General features: G+C 36.5%; 1 protein-coding gene across 1 annotated transcript in view; it reads right to left on the reverse strand.

The window, feature by feature from the left end:
• Positions 1-634: 634 nt before the first annotated feature.
• The window catches only part of LOC127445527 (importin subunit alpha-4), a 39,578-nt gene continuing 18,104 nt past the window's right edge, over positions 635-22,108 (reverse strand). The window contains exons 3-17 of the mRNA XM_051705679.1: positions 14,675-14,764; positions 14,535-14,564; positions 14,314-14,366; positions 13,851-13,946; positions 12,205-12,290; positions 12,022-12,108; positions 11,387-11,556; positions 9,767-9,811; positions 4,854-4,985; positions 4,639-4,767; positions 4,371-4,475; positions 3,815-3,886; positions 3,563-3,725; positions 2,492-2,586; positions 635-1,080 (exon numbers count right to left, since the gene is read on the reverse strand). Of these exons, the coding sequence (XP_051561639.1) occupies positions 982-1,080; positions 2,492-2,586; positions 3,563-3,725; positions 3,815-3,886; positions 4,371-4,475; positions 4,639-4,767; positions 4,854-4,985; positions 9,767-9,811; positions 11,387-11,556; positions 12,022-12,108; positions 12,205-12,290; positions 13,851-13,946; positions 14,314-14,366; positions 14,535-14,564; positions 14,675-14,764 (1,452 nt within the window). The 3' untranslated portion in view covers positions 635-981. The remainder of the gene's footprint in view (positions 1,081-2,491; positions 2,587-3,562; positions 3,726-3,814; positions 3,887-4,370; positions 4,476-4,638; positions 4,768-4,853; positions 4,986-9,766; positions 9,812-11,386; positions 11,557-12,021; positions 12,109-12,204; positions 12,291-13,850; positions 13,947-14,313; positions 14,367-14,534; positions 14,565-14,674; positions 14,765-22,108) is intronic.

Genomic DNA, 22,108 nt, shown 5'->3' on the forward strand with positions numbered 1-22,108 from the left:
ATTAGATGTTCTGTGTTCAAACTTTGTTTCATAAAGTTTTCTGTGTAGTCTGCATACGTGATTTTTTTCTTAATTATCTTCAGTGAAAATATCCATAATTTCAGGATTTAATGAGAAAAAGCAAGAATTGGTGGCTATAGTTTCAGTTCTGTTTGCACACCACCATTGTAGAGACACCCTTCTCGCCTATTTGAATAAAATTCCATGGAATAACCCATTTTAGGCTTGATCATAGACTTCAGATGAATTGGGAGGGGGGTCCGATGGCTTAACACAGCAGAGGCTGGACGTTTTGAGTTAGATGTCTGTCTGAGACTCTAAGACCATCACCAGAAACAATGTTTTGAGGGAAAGAAATTTACTGGAAAGCAAAAGAAAATTCCCTGCCTTTAAATTTCAGGATTCTCTCTCTTCTTCCTTGGCTGATATGATGGCTGGTAAAACAAGAGAAGTTCCTATTACTGTTCATGCTCACCTATGAGTGCAAGTGAGTGAAAGAAAGAGCAATATATATATATATATATATATATATATATATATATATATATATATATATATACACACACATATACATACATATATATATATATATATATATATATATATATATATATATATATATATATAGTATATATATAAAATATGTTTTTTGTTTTTGTTTTTTTTGTTGCTGTTTTTGTTCTGTTTTTTTTTTTTGTTTTTTGGCAACTGCAGTATAATGAACAAGTCATGTACTTTTTCTTTTCCTCTTCTGTGTCTTAAGTTTGTTGAGATCCATCAATTTTTTTGAGTGGCATTTCAGATAGATACTCAAATCCCTCAGTGCTATTTTCTCCTGTGTGAGTATAGTTTCAGAGCATGGTGATTGGTTGGTTGGTTTATCTGGTTAGTGAGTGGTTGGTAGGTGATGGTTCAGTAGGTGGCGGGGGGTTGAGGAGCAGCTAGGAAACCCACCATTCCTAAGTTCAAAGCTCTGGTTGTCTAGAACTTGAACTCCTTAGTTTGTAGGTTGGAGGCTGGATCGAAGTTAAATGTGCCTCCTTGGGTTGCCTCAGGAATCAGACTAGGGTCCTCATCAATCTACAAGATTAAAAGGAGAAAAAGCAAAAAAGAAACGTAGATTTAGGTAAATATACACTGATAAGTAACACCCAGGAGTATTGTCAACTGAGCTGAGAAACTAAATTAGAAATTTTACCTACAATATTACCAAAATTTGAATTTTAAAGTCACCAGATTTTTAAATTGACGTTCTTTCCTTTGTCTACAAGAGGGAGCAGCGAATACATATAAGCCAAATAGCACAGTGTTCTATTACTGTAAAGAACATTCCTGGGTGATAAAAAAAAAATGCATTCCATTTTAAACTAAAGTGCATAAATAAAAAAAATAAAAAAAATTATTTAGCTAGATCATATTCTCAAATGTTAATTAAAAAGTAAAATCAAGGGGGGGAAAAAAAGCTTCAAACAGTTCTGTTAACATGGTGTTGCACTGGTGCCATAGTACTACCCCAGATTTAAGCTTCATGATAATGGCGATACAACAGTGTTTTTCATTCATTACAATTGAATATATGGTGGTAATATTCTCAGATAGTTGTGGTATTCGGCTTTATTTTTTTAAAAACATTTTTTCTCTCAAATTCAACAAATTTGACTGCCTTAAAGAAATAGTTCACACCAAAATGAAAATTCTCTCATCATTCTCACCCTTATGTCATCCCAGATGTGTATGATTTTCTTTCTTCTGCTGAGCACAAATAAAGATTTTTAGAAGAATATTTCAGCTCTGTTGGTCCATACTAAGCAAGTGAATGGTTACTAAAATTTGGAAGCTCCAAAAGCAAAAATAAAAGGCAGCATAAAAGTAATCCATACAACTCCAGTGGTTAAATCCATGTCTTCTGAAGCACTACTTTAGGTGTGGGTGAAAAACAGATCAATATTTAAGTCATTGTTTTACCATCAATCTCCACTTTCACTTTACATTCTTCTTTTGTTTTTGGCAATTTGCATTCTTTGTGCATATCGCCACCTACTGGGCAGGGATGAGAATTTATAGTAAAGAAAGGACTTAAATATTGATCGGTTTCTCACCTTCAACTATCATATCGCTTCTGAAGACATGGATTTAACCACTGAAGTAATATGGATTACTTTTATGCTGCCTTTGTGTGCTTTTGAAGCTTTGAAGTTTTGGTCTCCATTCACTTGCATTGTTAGAAACTACAGAGCTGAAATATTCTTCTAAAAAATTTTGTTTGTGTTCTGCAGAAGAAAGAAAGTCATACACATCTGGGATGGCATGAGGGTGAGTAAATGATGAGAGAATTTTCATTTTTGGGTGAACTAACTTACCTTTAATTTTCAGAACAGGATCCACAACTTCTTAATAAAAAAACAACAAAGGAAAGCACCGAGCAAAGAACTATGTAAAGAACCAAACATCTGAGACTACAAAGACTATAGTAGAGACAAAATATACTCACATCGTCTCCTGAAAAGTACTGATCGATGATTTCAAATGCAAGTTTATAGATGTCCTCATTTTCATGCTGCTGTAGGTTCTCAATTTTTTCCAATCCTGAAAGACAGAACCAAGATATTTAGTACTGTTACTATATTTTCTTCTGTGAAAATATCAGTGGAATTTTTTTTTCTTAACAGGGCTTCTATGTAAAAGGGCTGATCCTGGACTAGTGGAATTCTTTAGCATGCAAAACCTGGTTATTTTCAGTACACAACCCAAGAGACTCTCTGGATTGGGAAAGGGACCAAATGTAGTAGTTAAAAGAATTTGCCATTAAAAAAAAATTAATGACTATTTCTGACTATACTATAAAAGAGTAGTTGAAAATCTCAGGCGAGTTAAAGCAGCCTAAAGTATACTTTGGTCAGACAGGATGCATGATGCAAATCTCGTCATTAGCAGAGTGCTCAAGCACAAAGCATGCAGCCCAATTTTTCTACCTGCATTTTCTAATTTTCTTTGAATGTGCAGAATGCGCATGCACCTGGAACTATTTAGTGGGTCCACAAGGTGGCAGCACTTAATTGCAGTCACGGAAATTAGCTGGAAGATGATGTAATCACCGCTAAACATCAGGAGAGGAAGGTAAAAACAACAACAGTGGATGTGTATTTTTACTTTCTGTTTTTGACTTTTGTGTTGCTTGTATTTTTTTATTATTTTTTGTATTTGTTGATTTTGGCTTTGTGAAGCGACCTTGAGTTTTAGAAAGGCGCTATATAAATAAAACTTATTATTATTATGTGCAAGTCAAGAGCGCATGTGTGAGGAGGTCTGAAGATCCCTGCATTTGTATAACTCGAGTCTGAAGGAATATAAAGACACATTTATGTGTCTAATCTCCTGAGGAGAAATAGTCCAGTGTCTCATAGCCGTCGTAGCCGTATGTGCCAATCGCCTGTGTATGCATGCACAGTTGTATAGAGTATACTTTGAAAGGCTCGCATTCGACTGCAAGCAGACGCTGAGCATTCGCGTCAAAATGGAAGTATACCTTGGGCTTTATACATTTGTATTACAGGTACATTACCCCCACACTCTTCAATGATCTCAGCAATTGTGCTGGCTTCTTCTCCAGCCATGATGAGGATGTTTTTCAAACCATCAAGGACCACCTGGACCACCTGAGAGTCTTTCACTGACAGCAGGCTGCAGAAGGGCGGGATCACATTTTGTTGCACCAGGTACTCCACCTGACAATCACAGCAAAGTAACTAATTAAAAAGCAGGGAAAAGGAAGTGACCCAGAATCAGAGATTCTTCTTCATCTTTCGGTTCATACCTGATCCTTTCTTCCACTTATTGTCAAGTTACTGATGGCCCACGCAGCTTCCTTCTGTGTTCCAAAATCACCCTGTTTGAACAGAGAAACATATTAGACAACTAACCACACATAAAATGCCTGTTAGTATGCAAGTTTCCAATGAAGACACACTATGGGTCTGGATACAGGCTTTCAAATTTGCTCCGAGTAACTTCTAAAGATGCCCACACAACAGTTATTAATAGTGAAATACTATTAATACTAGATTTGTGTTTTTTTTATTTTTTTTTTAAAGAAAACCACTAAAAATAAATAGTATACTATAAATAAATAGTGCAAGAACCAATGATGCTTTGACTAACTGAATCTTAGGAAATCTACTGAAATCTACTCTAACTTCTCTGGGGTGATTATAATTCTGATTCTACGTAAGGATGAACTACACAGTTTAATCCCCATCCATAATCAGCTGCTTTGCATATGGGTTTGATATTTCAGCTGCTATTGATTCTAAAATAATTCTGGAGGAAAAAAGAATGGACATATACCAAAGGGTACATAGATAATGTCTTACCTTGGCGAGCTGGTGAATGATCATGGGTATGAGACCAGCATCTATTACTGCCTGCACCTGCTGCTGGTTACCTGCTGTTATATTGGACAGGAACCACACTGCCTCCTAGAGGGAACAACAGAGCCAAACATGAGCCATAAGGCTTAATCTGGGACTGGGTAGCTCAGAGTCATTTATAAATTAAGATCAGATGTTTATGCTTCACTATCTTCATTAGATAGCACAAATATTGAACGTGGTATGTGTGTTAGTGTTATGTGGTTCTCGCCTTGTTGATCTTCTCTTTGGGGTGTGAGAGCAGGTTGGGAAAGTGAGAGAGGACATCACAGTTGAGCACCACCTGGGTCTGCTCATCCGTCCCTGTTACAATGTTCCCCACCGCTCTCAGCGCCGCGGTCTGACGAGAGCACACAACTCAGATGTTTTAACAAACAGACTTTGTGTTATATAGCAAATGACACTATAGATTTGCATCGTGTTTACCTGAACTTTGACCTCTTGGTGGCTGAGCAGTGGGACAAGGAACGGGACGACACCTGAGTCTATAACCATCTGAATCTGCTCGTTACCTCCGTCTGTCAGATACGACAGAGCCCAAACCGTGTCTACCAGAATCTAGAGAAAAATAGAAAGATTTTAGTATTCTGAATCAGAGTGAAGATTTTGTTATGTAGCAGGAAGTATCTCATGAAGAAATGTCTAGGCCACATTTAACCCCAAAATAATCTCAAATTTCTATAATATAATATTTTTAAAAGCGCATAAATTATAGGCAATACAACAACTTAAATAATAATATAGCCGCAAGCAGCAATTACCGGAAAAATAACAAAAATAATCAGATTTGACAGGAAATATACTGTGGAACCCTAACTCTAACCCTAATTGTCTTAATCACAGTTGCACAAATAGGATTTTCTTAAATTATAGGACTGCTTAGCATCAAAAATTTATTAAATTTTGCATGTGACCTCAGAATGTCCTCATCCATGTGTTTTAAGTAGAGCTGTCAGACGATTAATTTTTTAATCGTGATTAATCGCATGTTTCTTGTAGTTAATCGCGATTAATCCCAATCTCTCATAAGTGGACAAAATATGCTTCATTCAGATGTATTTATTGTTTTTCAGTCATTTACACACAACCTACCCTACAACAGAAAATGAATACAGCACAATTAAAAATATGTAAAAAATATAATTTTATATATATATATAAATTATATACATACACACACACACACACACTGTATATATAGTTGTATGTGTATTATGACAGGACATATTTTCTTTCTTTTATGGTGTTTTAACAGACAATGTTTAGAGAAGCACAGTGGAATTAAATAGCTCTGATCATGTGACTATTTGCACCACTAATGCGAGAAAAAAAAAATGTCATTTACAATTGACAACTCTGTGCATAATACATAAACTCCTTTTAGACCCCTTTCACCCCATTCGGTGGGATTAAATGGACTAATGACTAATGGATTTTAACATCTTCTGCAGTTCTACAGTGGCTAGTGCACTATCAAACACACTATTATGCAGAGACACTGTGACAGAACCTTGGAGACTGTGCGCAGCAAAGTTTCCGATAACTGGAAATGTTCGACAAATTCAAAAATTATATGCGCTGCCATGGAGGACTTTCCTGTCAGTTTGCGAAGTTCAAAAGCAGCCTGCGTTATTCCCATCTCGCGTGCCAGTTTAAAACACTTCCTTTAGCATATCGGTTGATTAACAGGTGAGTAGATCCCGAAATTCATACACAAACTCAACGGGAGAGTTAATTCATGATCATATGTAAACAAACAACATAAAAGAACGGCTCGCACCCGTTTGGGGAATCCAATCAGAAGTGGACAAGCGAGACACACCACCGTTATAACTATTCGTATAATTTTATTGACCACTTGTGTTTGGATTTCACGGGAGAGATTCTGGTATGACACATTAAACATTAGACCTATGTCAGTGTATTATTGCATGATATAAAAAAAAAGTAAAAGAAAGCGCTTAAAATGCGCACCATTTCTCTTAATTATACTTGCATTTAATCGAAGCACAACATGATATTACAAGCAGAATTCAAAGTAATTAGTGTAATACCCGAATTAACAGAGCTTCAAATGTGGATGCTTAGAGATGAGATGAGTGGATTTTTTCCAATTTATTCGGCAAACTTTATCATTCCTGGACACGTTGGCCAGCATTAAAACTCTGGTGCGCAGTGCAAGGCAGGTGTTCAAATGGCTGCTGCAATCATGTTACGAGCACTATCTAACTGTGTTTTTTGTGTGCTTAATTCAATCTAAATGTTCTCTTGCTTTGCTTCATTGATAAAAAGCTTGGCACATGTCTCAGCATAATGTCTCCCACTGTCTGCTTTCATGACGGTCAATGCATGGTTTATTAAAAGGTTCATATAAGGACATGCTTTAACGGTGTTAAAAAAAATAGTGGTGTTTAAGGAATATTGCGTTAATGCATTATTAACGCATTAACTTCGACAGCTCTAGTTTTAAGTTTTGTTAAGTTTGGAGTTTTCCCTCACAAGATAGAGGCTAATTAGTAATTACAGGCCACACCCAAAAACGTATTTGCTTATATCTTCCGAACGACTAAAATAAAAATTTGTCAGGAAAGTCTGTAGATGATGTATGCTACATTTTGTGTGAATTGAGGAAACAGCCTAGGATGAGTTCAAAAAAGTATGTTTTTCTTAAAAAAATCGTAGTGGCTGAAAAGTTATCATGCAGAAATGGAAATACATTTGACCATATTATTTGGGGGCACTAAAGGATTTGGAGAAGCTAAGAAAAATTATTCTAGCCTATACAGTTCCGGAGTTATTAGCAAAAACGTGAATTAGCTTATTATAGCGCCACCGTGTGGCAGATTCTCACAAAGGCCCTTCTTGTGTATAATAAGTTTCATGACCATCGGCCATTCACAATTAGTGTTATTAGGTGCTGAATTTTGATTGGCTGCTGGCGGCCATTTTGTTTTTATTTTTGAATCGATATGTTCAAATATATAATTTGAACTTTGTCGAACAAACGGCTGCGCAGTTATTACAGTTTAGTTATAGTGCCCCCTATAGGCAGAATTGAAACAAATTTGTGTTCATCCTCAACATGGTCTGTTGACTATGTGTACCGGGATTCGTTACGTTTGGACTTTGCGTTGAATAGATATTGATCAATGAATCAAAGTGCGCTCAAACGAAGGAATTGTATCGCTAATATCTCCGGAACGATTTGACGTATCAAAATTATTTTAATAACTTTTTGACTTTTTGTGCGAATCGGACTATTGGCCTAGGAGGAGTTCGAAAAAGTAGGTTTTACAGAAATTTCAAAATGCCGGAAATTGTTTTGGGCAGAAATGAAATCGGAGATACTGTATATGTTTAGTAGAACTTGACAAGGAATTAGACAAATTATTTTTATTCTAGCCCTTACGGTTGCGAAGATATGAGCAAAAACTTAAAAGTGCTTATTATAGCGCCACCTTGGGTCAAATGGAGGTGTGTGCATAAGTCTGAGTAGCGGTGCGCATTTGAAACCATCCTGCCAAGTTTGGGTTCTCTAGGACTTATGGTTTTTGCTGCCCAGGGCAGAAAAATATGAAAAACTGGAAAATCAGTACAAATACAATAGGGTTCCAGCACCTTTGGTGCTTGGCCCTCTAATTAATGGTTTAAACAGCACACAGTTATGGAAATATACACACACACACACACACACACACACACACAGGTGGCCAAAAGTTTGGAATAATGTACAGATTTTGCTGTTCTGGAAGGAAATTGGTACTTTAATTCACCAAAGTGGCATTCAACTGATTCAAGTATAGTCAGGACATTACTGATGTAAAAAACAGCACCATCACTATTTGAAAAAAGTCATTTTTGATCAAATCTAGACAGGCCCTATTTCCAGCAGCCAACTCCAACAACTTATCCTTGAGTAATCATGCTAAATTGCTAATTTGGTACTAGAAAATCACTTGCCATTATATCAAACACAGCTGAAAGCTATTTGGTTCATTAAATGAAGCTTAACATTGTCTTTGTGTTTGTTTTTGAGTTGCCACAGTATGCAATAGACTGGCATGTCTTAAGGTCAATATTAGGTCAAAAATGGCAAAAAAGAAGCAGCGTTCTCAAGAAACACATCAGTTAATCATTGTTTTGAGGAATGAAGGCTATATAATGCTTTAAATTGCCAAAAAATTGAAGATTTCATACAAAGGTGTACATTACAGTCTTCAAAGACAAAGGACAACTGGCTCTAACAAGGACAGAAAGAGATGTAGAAGGCCAGATGTACAACTAAACAAGAGGATAAGTACATCAGAGTCTCTAGTTTGAGAAATAGATGCCTCACATGTCCTCAGCTGACAGCTTCATTGAATTCTACCCGCTCAACACCAGTTTCATGTACAACAGTAAAGAGAAGACTCAGGGGTGCAGGCTTTATGGGAAGAATTGCAAAGAAAAAGACACTTTTGAAACAGAAAAAACAAAAGGCTAGAGTGGGCAAAGAAACAGACACTGGACAACAGATAACTGGAAAAGAGTGTTATGGATCTTAACCCCATTGAGCTTTTGTGGGATCAGCTAGACTGTAAGGTGCGTGAGAAGTGCCCGACAAGACAGCCACATCTATGGCAAGTGCTACAGGAAGTGGGGGGTGAAATGTCACCTGAGTATCTGGACAAACTGACAGCTAGAATGCCAAGGATCTGCAAAGCTGTCATTGCTGCACGTGGAGGATTTTTTGACGAGAACACGTTGAAGTAGTTTAAGAAGTTCTGAATTTTTTTTTTTTACAATATTAACAGTAATTTTTCACGTTATTAATGTCCTGACTATACATTGTGGTCAGTTGAATGCCACTTTGGTGAATAAAAGTACCAATTTCGTTCCATAAGAGCAAAATCTGTACATTATTCCAAACTTTTGGCCGCCAGTGTGTATATATATATATTTTGTGTTTTGTTTGTTTTTTTGCTTTTAGTTAATGTCTTATAGCTTTGAGGCCATATATATATATACTAGAAAACTGACCAAAAATAATGGTGACTCATCTTGCAAAAAGACAGGCAGGCTCTTCGATATGTCCCATACAAACTGATTCAATAGGACAGAACAATGCACTCATCAAGAGATTTCATGGAGTCTTCAAGCAAAATAGAATGTCTTATTCCTGTCTTTTGCTTTTGGAGTCAAATATGGCCTGAAAATGTCCTTCACAGGTTAAGGCAATTATGTATGAAAATCTTTTTTGTGCAGGTGGTGGTGGGGATTTATAACAGAACTGACAGTAAGTCAATTACAATGCTGCTGGTTTGGTAAATGTGCATGAAGATTAATTTCAGTGTACTTACATTTATATCTGTGTGATATATGAGTACACAAAGGGCAGGAAGAATCTGAGGGAAAAAGAGAGACAGAAACTTTAAGAACTGACATGCTTCAGTTGAAAAAAACTGCTAACATCATGTAAACACAAAATCAGCTGTATGACAGAATATTCATTAAACCGGCCATTGATGAAACTGTTGCTTGTATATTCCACACACACATTGCGAGCACACTGTCTAATGATTTCATAGCAGCAGGAGGTACAATATGTTCCTTTCAGCTCAAAGCTAGACCTCCACATCACAGATGGGAAAAAAATGAGCAAAACCAAGTCATATTGGCATCTCCATTACACAGCACAATATCTGCACCTTACAGACAGACTGAAACAAAGAGTTAAATGACACCTCAGTTTATTAAGAGAGGGAAAATAAGGTAAGAAAAAAAAATCCTATTTTTTACACTCTAAGATTTGAGATGTCTAAGTGGCTTAGTTGTACATTATCAATTAGACAAACAGCCAGCTAGCAAAGTGGATCAAATTAACCAATCAAATTGCTGTATTTCCATGCACATTTCAAAAGGTCAGTGTACTGCAGCAAAAAAATAAAAATAAAATAAATAATAATAATAAAAGGCGTCATCGAGGACACACTAAAATCACATTAATGTAGACAAGGATTACTTAAAAAAATAAAAAATAAAAAATAAAAAATAAAATAAAAAAATAAGAAAATGTGGTGCTAATTTGCCTCAAAATCAAAAGAAACATAAGATAAATACTTTTTCAATATAAAAAAACAAGCCTTTTATAAGGGCCATTAAGATATATTACATTGTGGTGTTATTTCTACTAATACTGGGTAGAGTAGGGCCTCCTTTTGCTCTCAAATCAGCCTCAATCCTTTTTGACATGAATTCCTCAAGATGTTGGGAACATTCCTTTGAGATTCTGGTCCATGTTGACATGATTGCTTCACGCAATTTCTGAATATTTGTCAGCTGCACATTAATGCTGTGAATCTCCCATTCTACCACATCCCAAAGGTGCCTGCGCCCACTGCAGCATCAGCTTTCTGTTCTTGGCTGACAGAAGTGGAGCCCAACGTGGTCTTCTGCTGTTGTAGCCCATCCGCCTCAAGGTTCCACGTGTTGTGCGTTCTGAGATGCTATTCTGCTCACTAAAATTGTACAGAGGGGTTATCTGAGTTCCCGTGGCCTTTCTGTCAGCTCGAACCAGTCTGGCCATTCTCTGCTGACCTCTCTCATCAACAAGGCATTTTTGTCCGCAGAACTGCCGCTCACTGGATGTTTTTTTTTTTGGCACCATTCTGAGTAAACTCTAGAGACTGTGGTGTGAGAAAATCCCAGGAGATCAGCAGTTACAGAAATACTCAAACCAGCCTGTCTGGCACCAACAATCATGCCACAGTCTAAATCACTGAGATCACAATTTTTCCCCATTCTGATGGTTGATGTGAACATTAACTGAAGCTCCTGACCTGTATCTGCTTTTATGCATTGCACTACTGCCACATGATTGGCTGATTAGATAATCACATGAATAAGTAGGTGTACAGGTCTTCCTAATAAAGTGCACGTGAGTGTATACATTCATAACTACACAACTGCACACTCCTCACCTCTTGTACTGTTTCCATGGGTGGGGGCGGGTCTTTGTTCCGGCACAGGTTGACAATGACCCAGGTAACGTTTCTCAGGAAGGTTATGGGGATGGAAGGATTAATAAATGACAAGAGAGGTTTGACCACGCCAAGTGAGATGACATAATCTCGACACTGAGGCCCATCACCTGCACAGGGCCCATAAAACACAAACAAATGTCTTAGAAGGGGGAGGGACTCAATGAACATCACAGTTCTTACAACATCTTATAAGTGGCAGCGATGCCGATTCTGGATTCTTCTTCCTTTGGTGTCTAACATCTGCTCAAAAAACAGCTTTCGATGCAATAATGGCACCAAAATATATGTAGTAGCAACTATGGAAGCATCATATAAAAGGTAATATTTAGTGCTAGGCAAGTTTTTGCTTCCGAACAAAGGGGGGATCAATTTATATGAAAGAGGACACAAAAAAAAAAAAAAAGAACATTTTCAGTGTGAATAAGAACATAGCAACACAATGTTTAATGTCTTGTTAACAGTGAGTATTCGCTCTTGTTGTGAAGTCGTATTAAATTAAGAGGAATAAACAGTAACACGTGAGGACCTTTCAAGGGGCAGTAGCAGTGAGATGTCTTATTACAGTTACTCACCGATGATGTTGCCCAGTGCCCACACGGCCTGCTCACACACATTCTGATGAGGAGAGTGTAAAAGTCTCAAAAACAAAGGGACAGCATCTACAGAGAGAAAATGAGAACACAGTTCAACTACATACAGAACTGACAGTCACCACAACTTAATCTAGTAGGTGAGATCCAGTGCAAACAACCTACTTGATTTGACCACTGCCTGTGTCTGCGCAGATGTCCCTGATGCAATGTTAGTCAGAGCCCAGGCAGCTTCAAACTGCAATGAAGGACTGACAGAGAGAGAGAGAAGAGAGAAAACTTTACATGTTTTATAAGTAATGAGGCTGGTCTATAACAATTCACTCCTGACCCCTTCTGAATCGAGAATGACCTTCTGCGAATGACACTATGAAGTGGTCTCAGCACCATTTCCCACAAGATTCTGCGTTTGCAGTCAGAACAGACCTTTCTGGCATTTTAAACATTGCAAAAAAAAAAAATAGTACACAAACCCAGTAAGTGTTCTCAGCTCATTTCAGTTCAGTAAGTGAATCAGTTACATGTGATTTCAGTTGTCCTTTCATGCTTTTGGTTTGCATGATTGCAAACATCTTGTCAGTGCTCGCTGGCTCAATTATGTAGCATGTTATTCTTGTCTAAAAAGATCTCAACTAGGGCTGTCAATCGATTAAAATGTTTAATCGAATTAATTACATGATATTCCAATTAATTTATTAAATTAATTGCATATATAAATATTTGATGAGAAAGGCCCCTCAAAAAACAATTTGATATATTGATAAAATAATTATAAATATTTATATTTAAATTACAACTATAATCTATATTATAAATATAATATTTCAGATAATTATAATGCATTACATCATAGTGGCAGACGAGTAAAGCATTGATAAGACAATACAAAAAGTGTCATATTATTGAACATAAGCCGATCATAGACCTACAGTCCACAGCAATCCATTTTGCAATTTAATTCATCAATCTGTCCGAGACAGATTATAATAAGGGCTTTTCTAAGGATGTGTCAGTGTATACATGCTTTTGGAGCATCTCACTGTGGTTGTGTCATGTCATGAACACAGAGTTTTTAGGTCGCTCTGTCAAGTTAAATGTAGTTTGAAACTTAGAAAAACACATCTTGAGATCCCTGCATTCAGAATTCCATCCAGTGGTGTTTAAAGGAAAGAACGCGTTCTCATTTTGTGCTATCGCTAGTGTCAAGCAAGCCTCAGTGTGGTTTGTTGTCTGTACAGCCACTTGTTGCATATACTGCTGGAGTTTTGCTTACTGCCCCCTGCTGTAAACGGGTGGTACTTCAAGATTGAACTGCTCCAATGGTTGGAATATTCCTTATTACCATCTAGGGACATGATTAATTGTGTACAATTTTTAATGCTTTTTAAATATAATTAATAGCACTGAATTAACACATCAGAATCGACAGTCCTTTTCTCAACAAAATATACATTTATTTATTTTTTAATATTTCACAATGCCCTTCTCATCAGATTCTATTCAAGCATCAATCTCTCAGTTTTCACAGTATTAAACTGTTTATGCCTCAAGTAAATAATGACTATGAATACATGGACACCAAAAAATCTTTATTGCGAGAAAGCTGCTTAACGTACAATGAGCCAACCATCCCTCTTCTCCAATTTATTTCCTCTCCGATCATTTAAGATGTCACGAGGAGAACTTTATTAACTCTAATGCACGCTACTAACTTCACACACTCAAATATATACGTACATTTTTTTTTTATTTAAATCATCAATTAAGTATTAATCATTTGATTCTTTCTCAGTGTAGTATAAAACACTCACTTGTCATCCCTCTCCAGGCATTTGACTAAGATTGGAAGGATTCCACATTTTATCAAGTCGTCTATGGGGGGGTTTCTGTCACTCGAGAGTAATTTTCTGCAAGAACAGAAAAAAAATAAAATAAAAAGAAGAAAATCAGCCTTTTACTCCATCCATCATCTGACGGCACTCAAAATGCATGCCAGCAGTAAACGAACAGCTGTTAATGCAATTAATCTCAGAAAAAGAAATCCAGCCAAATCAAGTTTAATTACACATAATAACATGCTTAATTCACAGAGTATGGCATTGTTCTGCTTGTGCTATGCTTTTCACATTCAGTCTCAGTTTAATATTAAATCAAACAAAACTTCAGTTCTAAAGAAAATGTTGAGGTCAACATGAAACGGCATTGGAAAACCATTTTACTTGGGTTAAAAGAAACAGAATGGAAATCGCAATACTTCGTATCGCAACACTTTACCTGGCTGCTTGCACAGCACTGAGCTGCACCACTGCATTGTCACTAGTGGCGTTCTGTAGAGAAAAAGAGGAGGTTGGGTAACAAATGGAGAATAAGAGGAGGAAGGGGCCGCTCACACCCACACACACTGTGAAGTGGATTATTGTGTGTGCACTGACCCTCTGAACAAATTATGAGAGTTTCGCTTGCCACCATATAACAAGCACACAGTAGAGCCTTACCTGTAAGATGGCATCTAGCGTTACATTTTGCTGAAGAGAAAACAGAATAAAATAGATTTTAGACAAAATGTGCAGAAGAACAGAGAAAATTGGAAGGATACTGGGGGAGAAAAAAAGAATTGAGATGAAATGCCTTTTACCCCTTTAAAGTCAGAGTCCACATCCGAGTCTTCCAGGCTCTCTTCCTGCGGAACATTTCGTTTTTTCAGGAGATGCTCATCTCTTTTGTTCTGTACGGATTGACAAATCACATAAATATGAGAACATCTGTGATTACTTGAGTCCAATACATACCCTGCAAGATTACACAGGCCTAAACAGTTCTGAATAGACTTGGACATCAAAGATCCAACAGATCTGTACATGAATTTTTTTTTTAGTCTCATACTGGAACTACATGTTGATTAAAAACAGGAATATCCTGATAGTATACCATTTTTTTTCTTTTTTTTTAGTACTTTCTGATATATCTTTTTTTTTTTTTTTTTATGAATTCCACCTCAAAAGTGTATTTCAATTTAATCATCAAAATAGTGTCTAAATAAATTAATTCATTAATCAAATGACTATAGTTAATTTTTTTTAACATAATATTGTATTATTTTTTAAATCAAATGAAGCCTTAAAAACAACCTTACAGCACAACCCCAAAATACAACACTGGAGTTTTTTGTTTTTTCGAATAAAGTGCTACATAACAGAGAATCACAGATGTGAGATATTGCTTAAATACAAATACTAATACTAAATACTAATACTTTTAAATACTAAACAAATACTTGATTTATTAGTATTAGTGAATATTACATAACTATACAGTAGTGATGTATTTCTGTCTTTTTTCCATTAAAATTGAGCATTCATTTTGGCGGAAGCTTTTATTTTGGAGTGATGCCCTTTCCATTTCTGTTTGTTTTTGATGGTAGCTTCTCACTTCGGAAAAACAGGTCTCTACATGACCCAATATGATTATTAAACCGCAAAAGGCTGCCATTTATTTACAGTATGTAGTATTTTGTGTGCCTCATGCTACAAAGTGAATTAGTGCTCTGCTCGCTGTCATCTGCTAAAAAAACATTGAACCATGCTCATGATGGTGTTTTCAGTGTATGAGCTCGTATGAGCAGTCAGTGTCGGCACAACACCAGCAAATGGTCCTTAGAGGACAAAAATTTCTATGTCAAAACACTGCCATACTAATATTATATATTAGTATTATTTTTCCACTTTGAATTAGTTTTTTTTTTTTTTAACCAACATCAGTCCTGATCATAACTACCAAATATTCATTCATTTTTAGGATTTTAACCCTTTAAATGGCAGTTTATTTACATAATGCCACTGTTGTTTTACACACACACACACTTCTTAATACTCACATACAAAACACACTCTGACATCCATACCAACACACCCACACTATTTTAGCTGCATCATTTATTCAATTGGCCTGCAGTGCTCTATAATACAGCAAACAGAAAATAGGAAAAAAGCATGTATTTGCTCCATAGGCTAAACATGAATAAAATGGCACCATCTGGTGGAATATATAAGAAATGTACATTAAGTCAGTGCTCTGAAATGAAAGCATAATATCATAGAATTCATGATTTTATGCTTTAATGGCACTGTGATCAAATATTGCCATTTTAATGGGTTTCTTAAGGTCCCGAGTGTAACTACTGTGTTCAGTGTATTATATATGTATTATAGGAACTGAGGTTGAAATATCAAAATTCCCACAAAAATACACACCTTTGGCAAAATGTATGCCGTTGGCATTAACACTCACCAAAATTATAGAAAAAAACTAAAATGAAAGTCAAAAATGTCCTGAAGGTCACACAAGGGTTAATAATCACTCTAGGACATAACGTGATTTTAATTTGTGCGCTGAATGTTTACGCAATGACATTAGTACGTCAGATGGTATCAGTTTTTGGTATCAGAGCATTTTTACGAGCATGAGTCCAAGGACGAGCGTGGTATCAAATCTGATTTCAATACAAGTATCAGGACATCCCTAATTAAAAAACAAAAAAGTTGTTCCAAACCGTATTACTTTTTATTCATTGAACACAAAAGGAGATGTTAGGCAGAATGTTTCCCTCAGTCACCATATAACTTTTCCGATCATCTTTATTTTTTCCTCCATACAATGACAGTGAATGGTGTCTGAGGCTGTTATTTTGCATTTCTTTTTGTGTCTCAGGGAATGAAGTTGGTCATACGGTTTTGGAAAGACGAGTTAACAATTAAACAATTAGTTGATTGTTCATTTTAATGACTGGCTGGTTTGCTTCAATGCTTAAACACTTTATGGAAGAATCTTTTGAAATGCCAGTGGAGAAAATACATCTGAAAAGTACTTCTGGAAACTAAGCAGCATAAAAGTGTGCAGTCATTTTTGCGCTCTATATCGAACCCTTAAGAAACATTAAATAACTGCCGACAGCAGCCCGGAGGCACCCTCAAAATCTCATAGGACATAATAGGCCCTGAGTCTGGGTCAGTGTTGTTATAGATAACGAAAACTAAAATAAAACCAAAATTATTAGAAAAAAATAAAACTAAACTACTTTTTCTTAACTCCAAAACGAACTAAAATAAAAATGATCTCAAATTCATTTCAGTTTTAGTTTTAGGCAAAGTAGGACATTTTTGGAAATTCTTGGCACTTTTAATTATAATCCAAACACACATAACCTGACCTGATATTATACATTTGAAGAAAGCTTAGGATGTCTTCTACCTTAGACAAAAGCAAAAATGAAGAAATTCTTAATACTGAGAAGTAGAACTTTTGACCAAATCCCAGAGGAAAAATTATTCTCTAGAAAATATCTATGAAGTATTTAAAATAAAAAATATATATATATTTTGTGTCATCAATCATTATGTAACATTTACAAAGATTACACCTCAAATTTCTGTTATTTTCTTTACCATTGCTTTTCCCACCAGTGGACATGAAATGAGATTTTGCCCAAAATTTGGCCAAAACAATTCTCTTATTATTTGCTCACCTTCATGCCAACCCAGATGTGTGTGACTTTCTTCTGCTGAACATAAACAAAGATGTAAGAATATCTCAGCTCTGTAGGTCCACACAACACGAGTCAACAGGGTCCAAAGCTTTGAAGCTCTAAAAAGCACATAAAGGCAACAAAGTAATCCTTAAGTAGTTTAATTCATGTCTTCTGAAGGAATCGAATCGTCAATCAAAAGATCGCCAATGAGACTGCTGATGTCAAGATTTACAGTAAAAAAGGATGCTACCTTTGTGCTTTTTTGGAGCTTCAAAGTTTTGTACCGTGATGACTTGCATTGTATGGACCAACAGAGCTGAAGTATTCCTCTAAAATTCTTACTTTGAGTTCTGCAGAAGAAAGTCAGACACATCTGGGATGGCATGAGGGTGAGAAAATAAAAGAATTCTCATTTTTGGGTGAACTATCCCTTTAATTGTTTACTTCCCAAAGATTAGTTAAGAAATTATTTATAATCATCTAAGGAAATTAATATGGATACAATGGGGATCAAATTTAAATGTCCTTTGTCACTTTACCCATATTCACCCTATGTTATAAAATTTGCAACATTTAGAATCCAAATTAAACACGATAATGCAAAAAGATAGAGGTAATAACAAGACTGCCCTGAGAAATGTAATGATGTTAGACATTTTTAAATGATACAGCAAATGCTTCTGCTTTGGCAGCCATAAAAAATACTAAAACTAAAATAAAACTAACAGACAAACTGTGAAAACTAATGAAAACTAAAACTTATTAGGAATGACAGATTGATATAAAATAGAAATAAATACAAAATTAAAAATCCAAAACTATAACAGTCATGTCTTCCAAAAAAAGACCCTGGCATGCCTACGTACATTAAAACACTCAGTTTGTAATCCACACAGAAAGCCCCTTCTCGGTCTTCGATGTGTGAGAAAGTAATGCGAGTGTGAGCAGTCAGTGACTAATGTTAGTGCAAACAGGAATGCAAAGAGGAATGTCTCACACACAAACACACACACATTCTGTCTGATTTGTCTGGGCTGACCATGTAACTGCCTAATATGGACAGGACCTGCTGTGTCACCCAATCCAGCACTAAATGCATCAAAATTATGAAGGCTGTGGGACTCAACTCCTGCTCCACATCAAATCTAGCCCAACACAGGGGGTATTTACACTTGGTTACTAAATGCTTTTTTCCTGATCGATAACCATTTTGCAGAGACACATTTATGTGGCAAATAGTGAATGGAATGTGCATTTCCAATCAGAGAGCAATCTGATCGATCAAGACACATGAAATGATTACGTGTCCCCAACTGCAGCAGATTTCCACCCACTCAGAAACGATGCAAGCTGGAGTCCATTTGTTTTGATTGTCACAGGTTTTGTGGTGGCTGTAGCAGCTTTGCTTCTGGTTATGATGTGCTGCTTCATCAAGAAGGGACATGGGAATTTATTAAGGTTTTCAAATAGGTGTGTTTTTAGGTTTTCAAATAGATGTAGAAACGCATAAAAAGGGCAAATCGTTCCAATGATGGCGTTCCTGGTCAACTAGAATGGAAGCCCCTCGTGACAAAAAAATCTTGGGGTGCAGCCAAGCAGGGGCCCCGTGACCATGGATGGCATGACCCAAATACAGCAAGCGCAAACCAGATCTCCAACAGAAACAGCTCAACAGAAGAGGAGAGACCAAGCCATGGGACCGCTTCAATAACAGGACATTTCGTAGTTTTAAAGGGGTTATTTCATACATTTATCGTTTTATTTTTGCCCTGAGTTCCACTCAGTGTTAGTCAAGACTTTAGTTAATTTAGCTTTTCATGACCATTTTTCACCCTCTTACTGAGTTTAATTAAACAGGTTATTTTTTGCTGCTATATATTCAAAATTTCCATGTAAACACCCTCTTCACATATCCAGTGAAAGAGTGTTGCAAAGCTTAAAAATAGCTGCAGGTTTGCTTTTGGGTCCAACATAATCTGTTTTGCATCATCTCTCAATAACAGCCTCTTCGCTAGACAAACATTAAAATGTTACATTCAACTTTTAAGGTCAGACTGAACTGAAGCCACTCGTTTCTTATGCTGGGATTGTTCAAAAGGATATGCAGAGCAGCAGACACCATGCACAGCCAAGAACAGTACAAGGTTTGGAATAATATTTCACCCATCAGGAAATTTGAGGCAGATACCAATCATAGATATTTTAACACTGTGATCAGCCAATGAACACTGAATAGGCATAATTGACGTGTAAATGTGGGCGGTCATATGTTAATGAATTGAGGTTTCTGGCATGTATACTCTTGGATGATGCGAGCGGTAACCATTTGAGAGCTGCAGGCAAAAAGATGGTAGGCTCATTCTGTCGCTGGTAACCATTCCAGGACATTAAGTGTTTGATCACAATCTCTAAGGTTTATTAAATTGGTTACGTTATCAGAGTTGTCACTATACATCACGTGACATGCCTTGTTTCCGAAGCACCACACGTGTATCCACACATCTTATCTGAAATACTGAAAAGAAAGATCCTGAGGCAAGAGCAATGCATCCTTGTATGCTCACATGTAATCTTTTACCACCTGCTTAAAGCCTAATTTATACTCGATGCAGCCGCTTGTTCACAAGGGTTCGTGCGCACAAAGTGACGTCACTGCGGCTGTCATCTGACCTCAGCAAAGCTCAGTTTCGTGCGATCGTGCACATGACAATCTTTTACTTTTCATGTGGTGCGAGAGCAGTGCTTCAATCCCATTGGATGAATGAGGAAAGGGGCAGGGCAGAGTAACACTACTGCAAATAATGTTAAAACAATGTTTTCACAGTAAAATTACCTGTTGCAGCTCCTCGGTAGTTCTTATTCAGAAAAACAAGTAAGCCTATTTACTTTCTGTACACTGAATAAAAAGATCTAAACAATACACTAAAGTTTGGTTTAATTAATATCTAACTGAATAGCTCATTTATTTTGTATGGTGTAAAAAAAAAAAAAAAAAAAAAAAAAAGTGTGTTTAAATGTAATTGGAGTTCATACCATTTTGGTTTTAAATTCGGAACTTGACTAAGGATATGCGAGACTAGTCGACAAAACGGTACTGATGCTACTGGTCGACAATGGAATTACTAGTCAGTCAATATTTTTCCTCATTAAGCTGTTCAACATTTTTACACATTTACCTCTGGATTTATATTTTTTATAAAGGCTGCACTTAAATCACTGTCATGTTGATGTTAATCTTTAAATATAATTAATACAATTATAAAAAAAAGAAAAAAAAAGAGATGTATACAAAGTTTCATTTCACCTCAGGCCGTGCGTGCTTCTTCCCTCTCTCACTCAAAGCATGTACAGGAAAATGTCCTCTCACAAGACAAGCAAATTGGCTATGGAAATCACTTCACTTTGGTGTGGGAAGCAGATTTCTGAAACGTTGGCTTGCAAGTCACCATGGATGTTTTCACATTTGAGTCTTCTTTAAATCTGTGCATGCTTGCAAGTTATTTTTCCACTGTGCAGGCTTTTTCAGGTGCAGGATAATTGCCTCAGGTGAGTCAGTTCCCGTCTTTCACCGGACCACATTGACATGTTGATTTTGCTCATCAAAAATGTATGCTTTCTGAGTAGGTAACCTAGAAAATGGCTGTTTTAGGATAGGAATGCCAATTCTTTTTTTCTTCAAATTATGGATGGGCAAGGAGGCGGCGGGAACCGGCTGTACAGTCAATGTAAACTTTAATGAGAAACTCAACTCAAAACAAATGTAAACAAACAGACACGTGACGCGGCCGCGTGCGTCTCTCTCTCTCTCTCTCGAACCGGCATCTCCGGCTACCCTTTATCTCACTCTTCCGCTGATAAGCTGATTCGGCGCCAGCCATCCTCCATCACGGCCCGGCCACACCCTCTTCCTCGTCACATTTACCCTGCTTATCAACTAGGCTATTTTCAACGATGTGCTGAATGCTTACTTGTTAACTTTTATTCTGTGTGCACATCATGTTTAGAACAATACATAAGATTTATTGTACACTTCTCACAGGCCTATCTTTTTTCTATCTTAGCTATTTATTTACAGTATTTTTTACATAGTAACTGTTATTGGTTAACGTTCTTAACCAAACAGCTGCTATATTAGATCATAGGCTAATGTCCATCATGAAATACACGCAACCTTTCAGCACATTTTCTTTTCTCGTAGATTTGGCTTATCTGTTAATTATTTTCATCAATGTCCTGACAGTTTTAATGTTAAGTAACATTTACTTGAATTTCATTTAGAACAGGCTATAAGGGTTGCTCTATTGGTCCTGCACTATTCATTTAAATGCTTTCGATAATATGCCTGTATTCGCCTACGTTTATTCAGTGAATGCATGTCGTGTTCTATATTTAATGTACAATGACCATAATGCAAAGCAAGCACGTCACGGATAAACGCCCCTTTTCAGCTAAATTTGATGTCGAATTTGGCATTCGGAATAGTCTTAAGTCTTAATTAATGAGTTGCATAAACTCAATGTTTTTTACTGTTTTCTGAGGGTTTCT

Source organism: Myxocyprinus asiaticus, chromosome 8 (genome assembly GCF_019703515.2).
Source record: "Myxocyprinus asiaticus isolate MX2 ecotype Aquarium Trade chromosome 8, UBuf_Myxa_2, whole genome shotgun sequence".
In the NCBI taxonomy this organism is placed as follows: Eukaryota; Metazoa; Chordata; class Actinopteri; order Cypriniformes; family Catostomidae; genus Myxocyprinus; species Myxocyprinus asiaticus.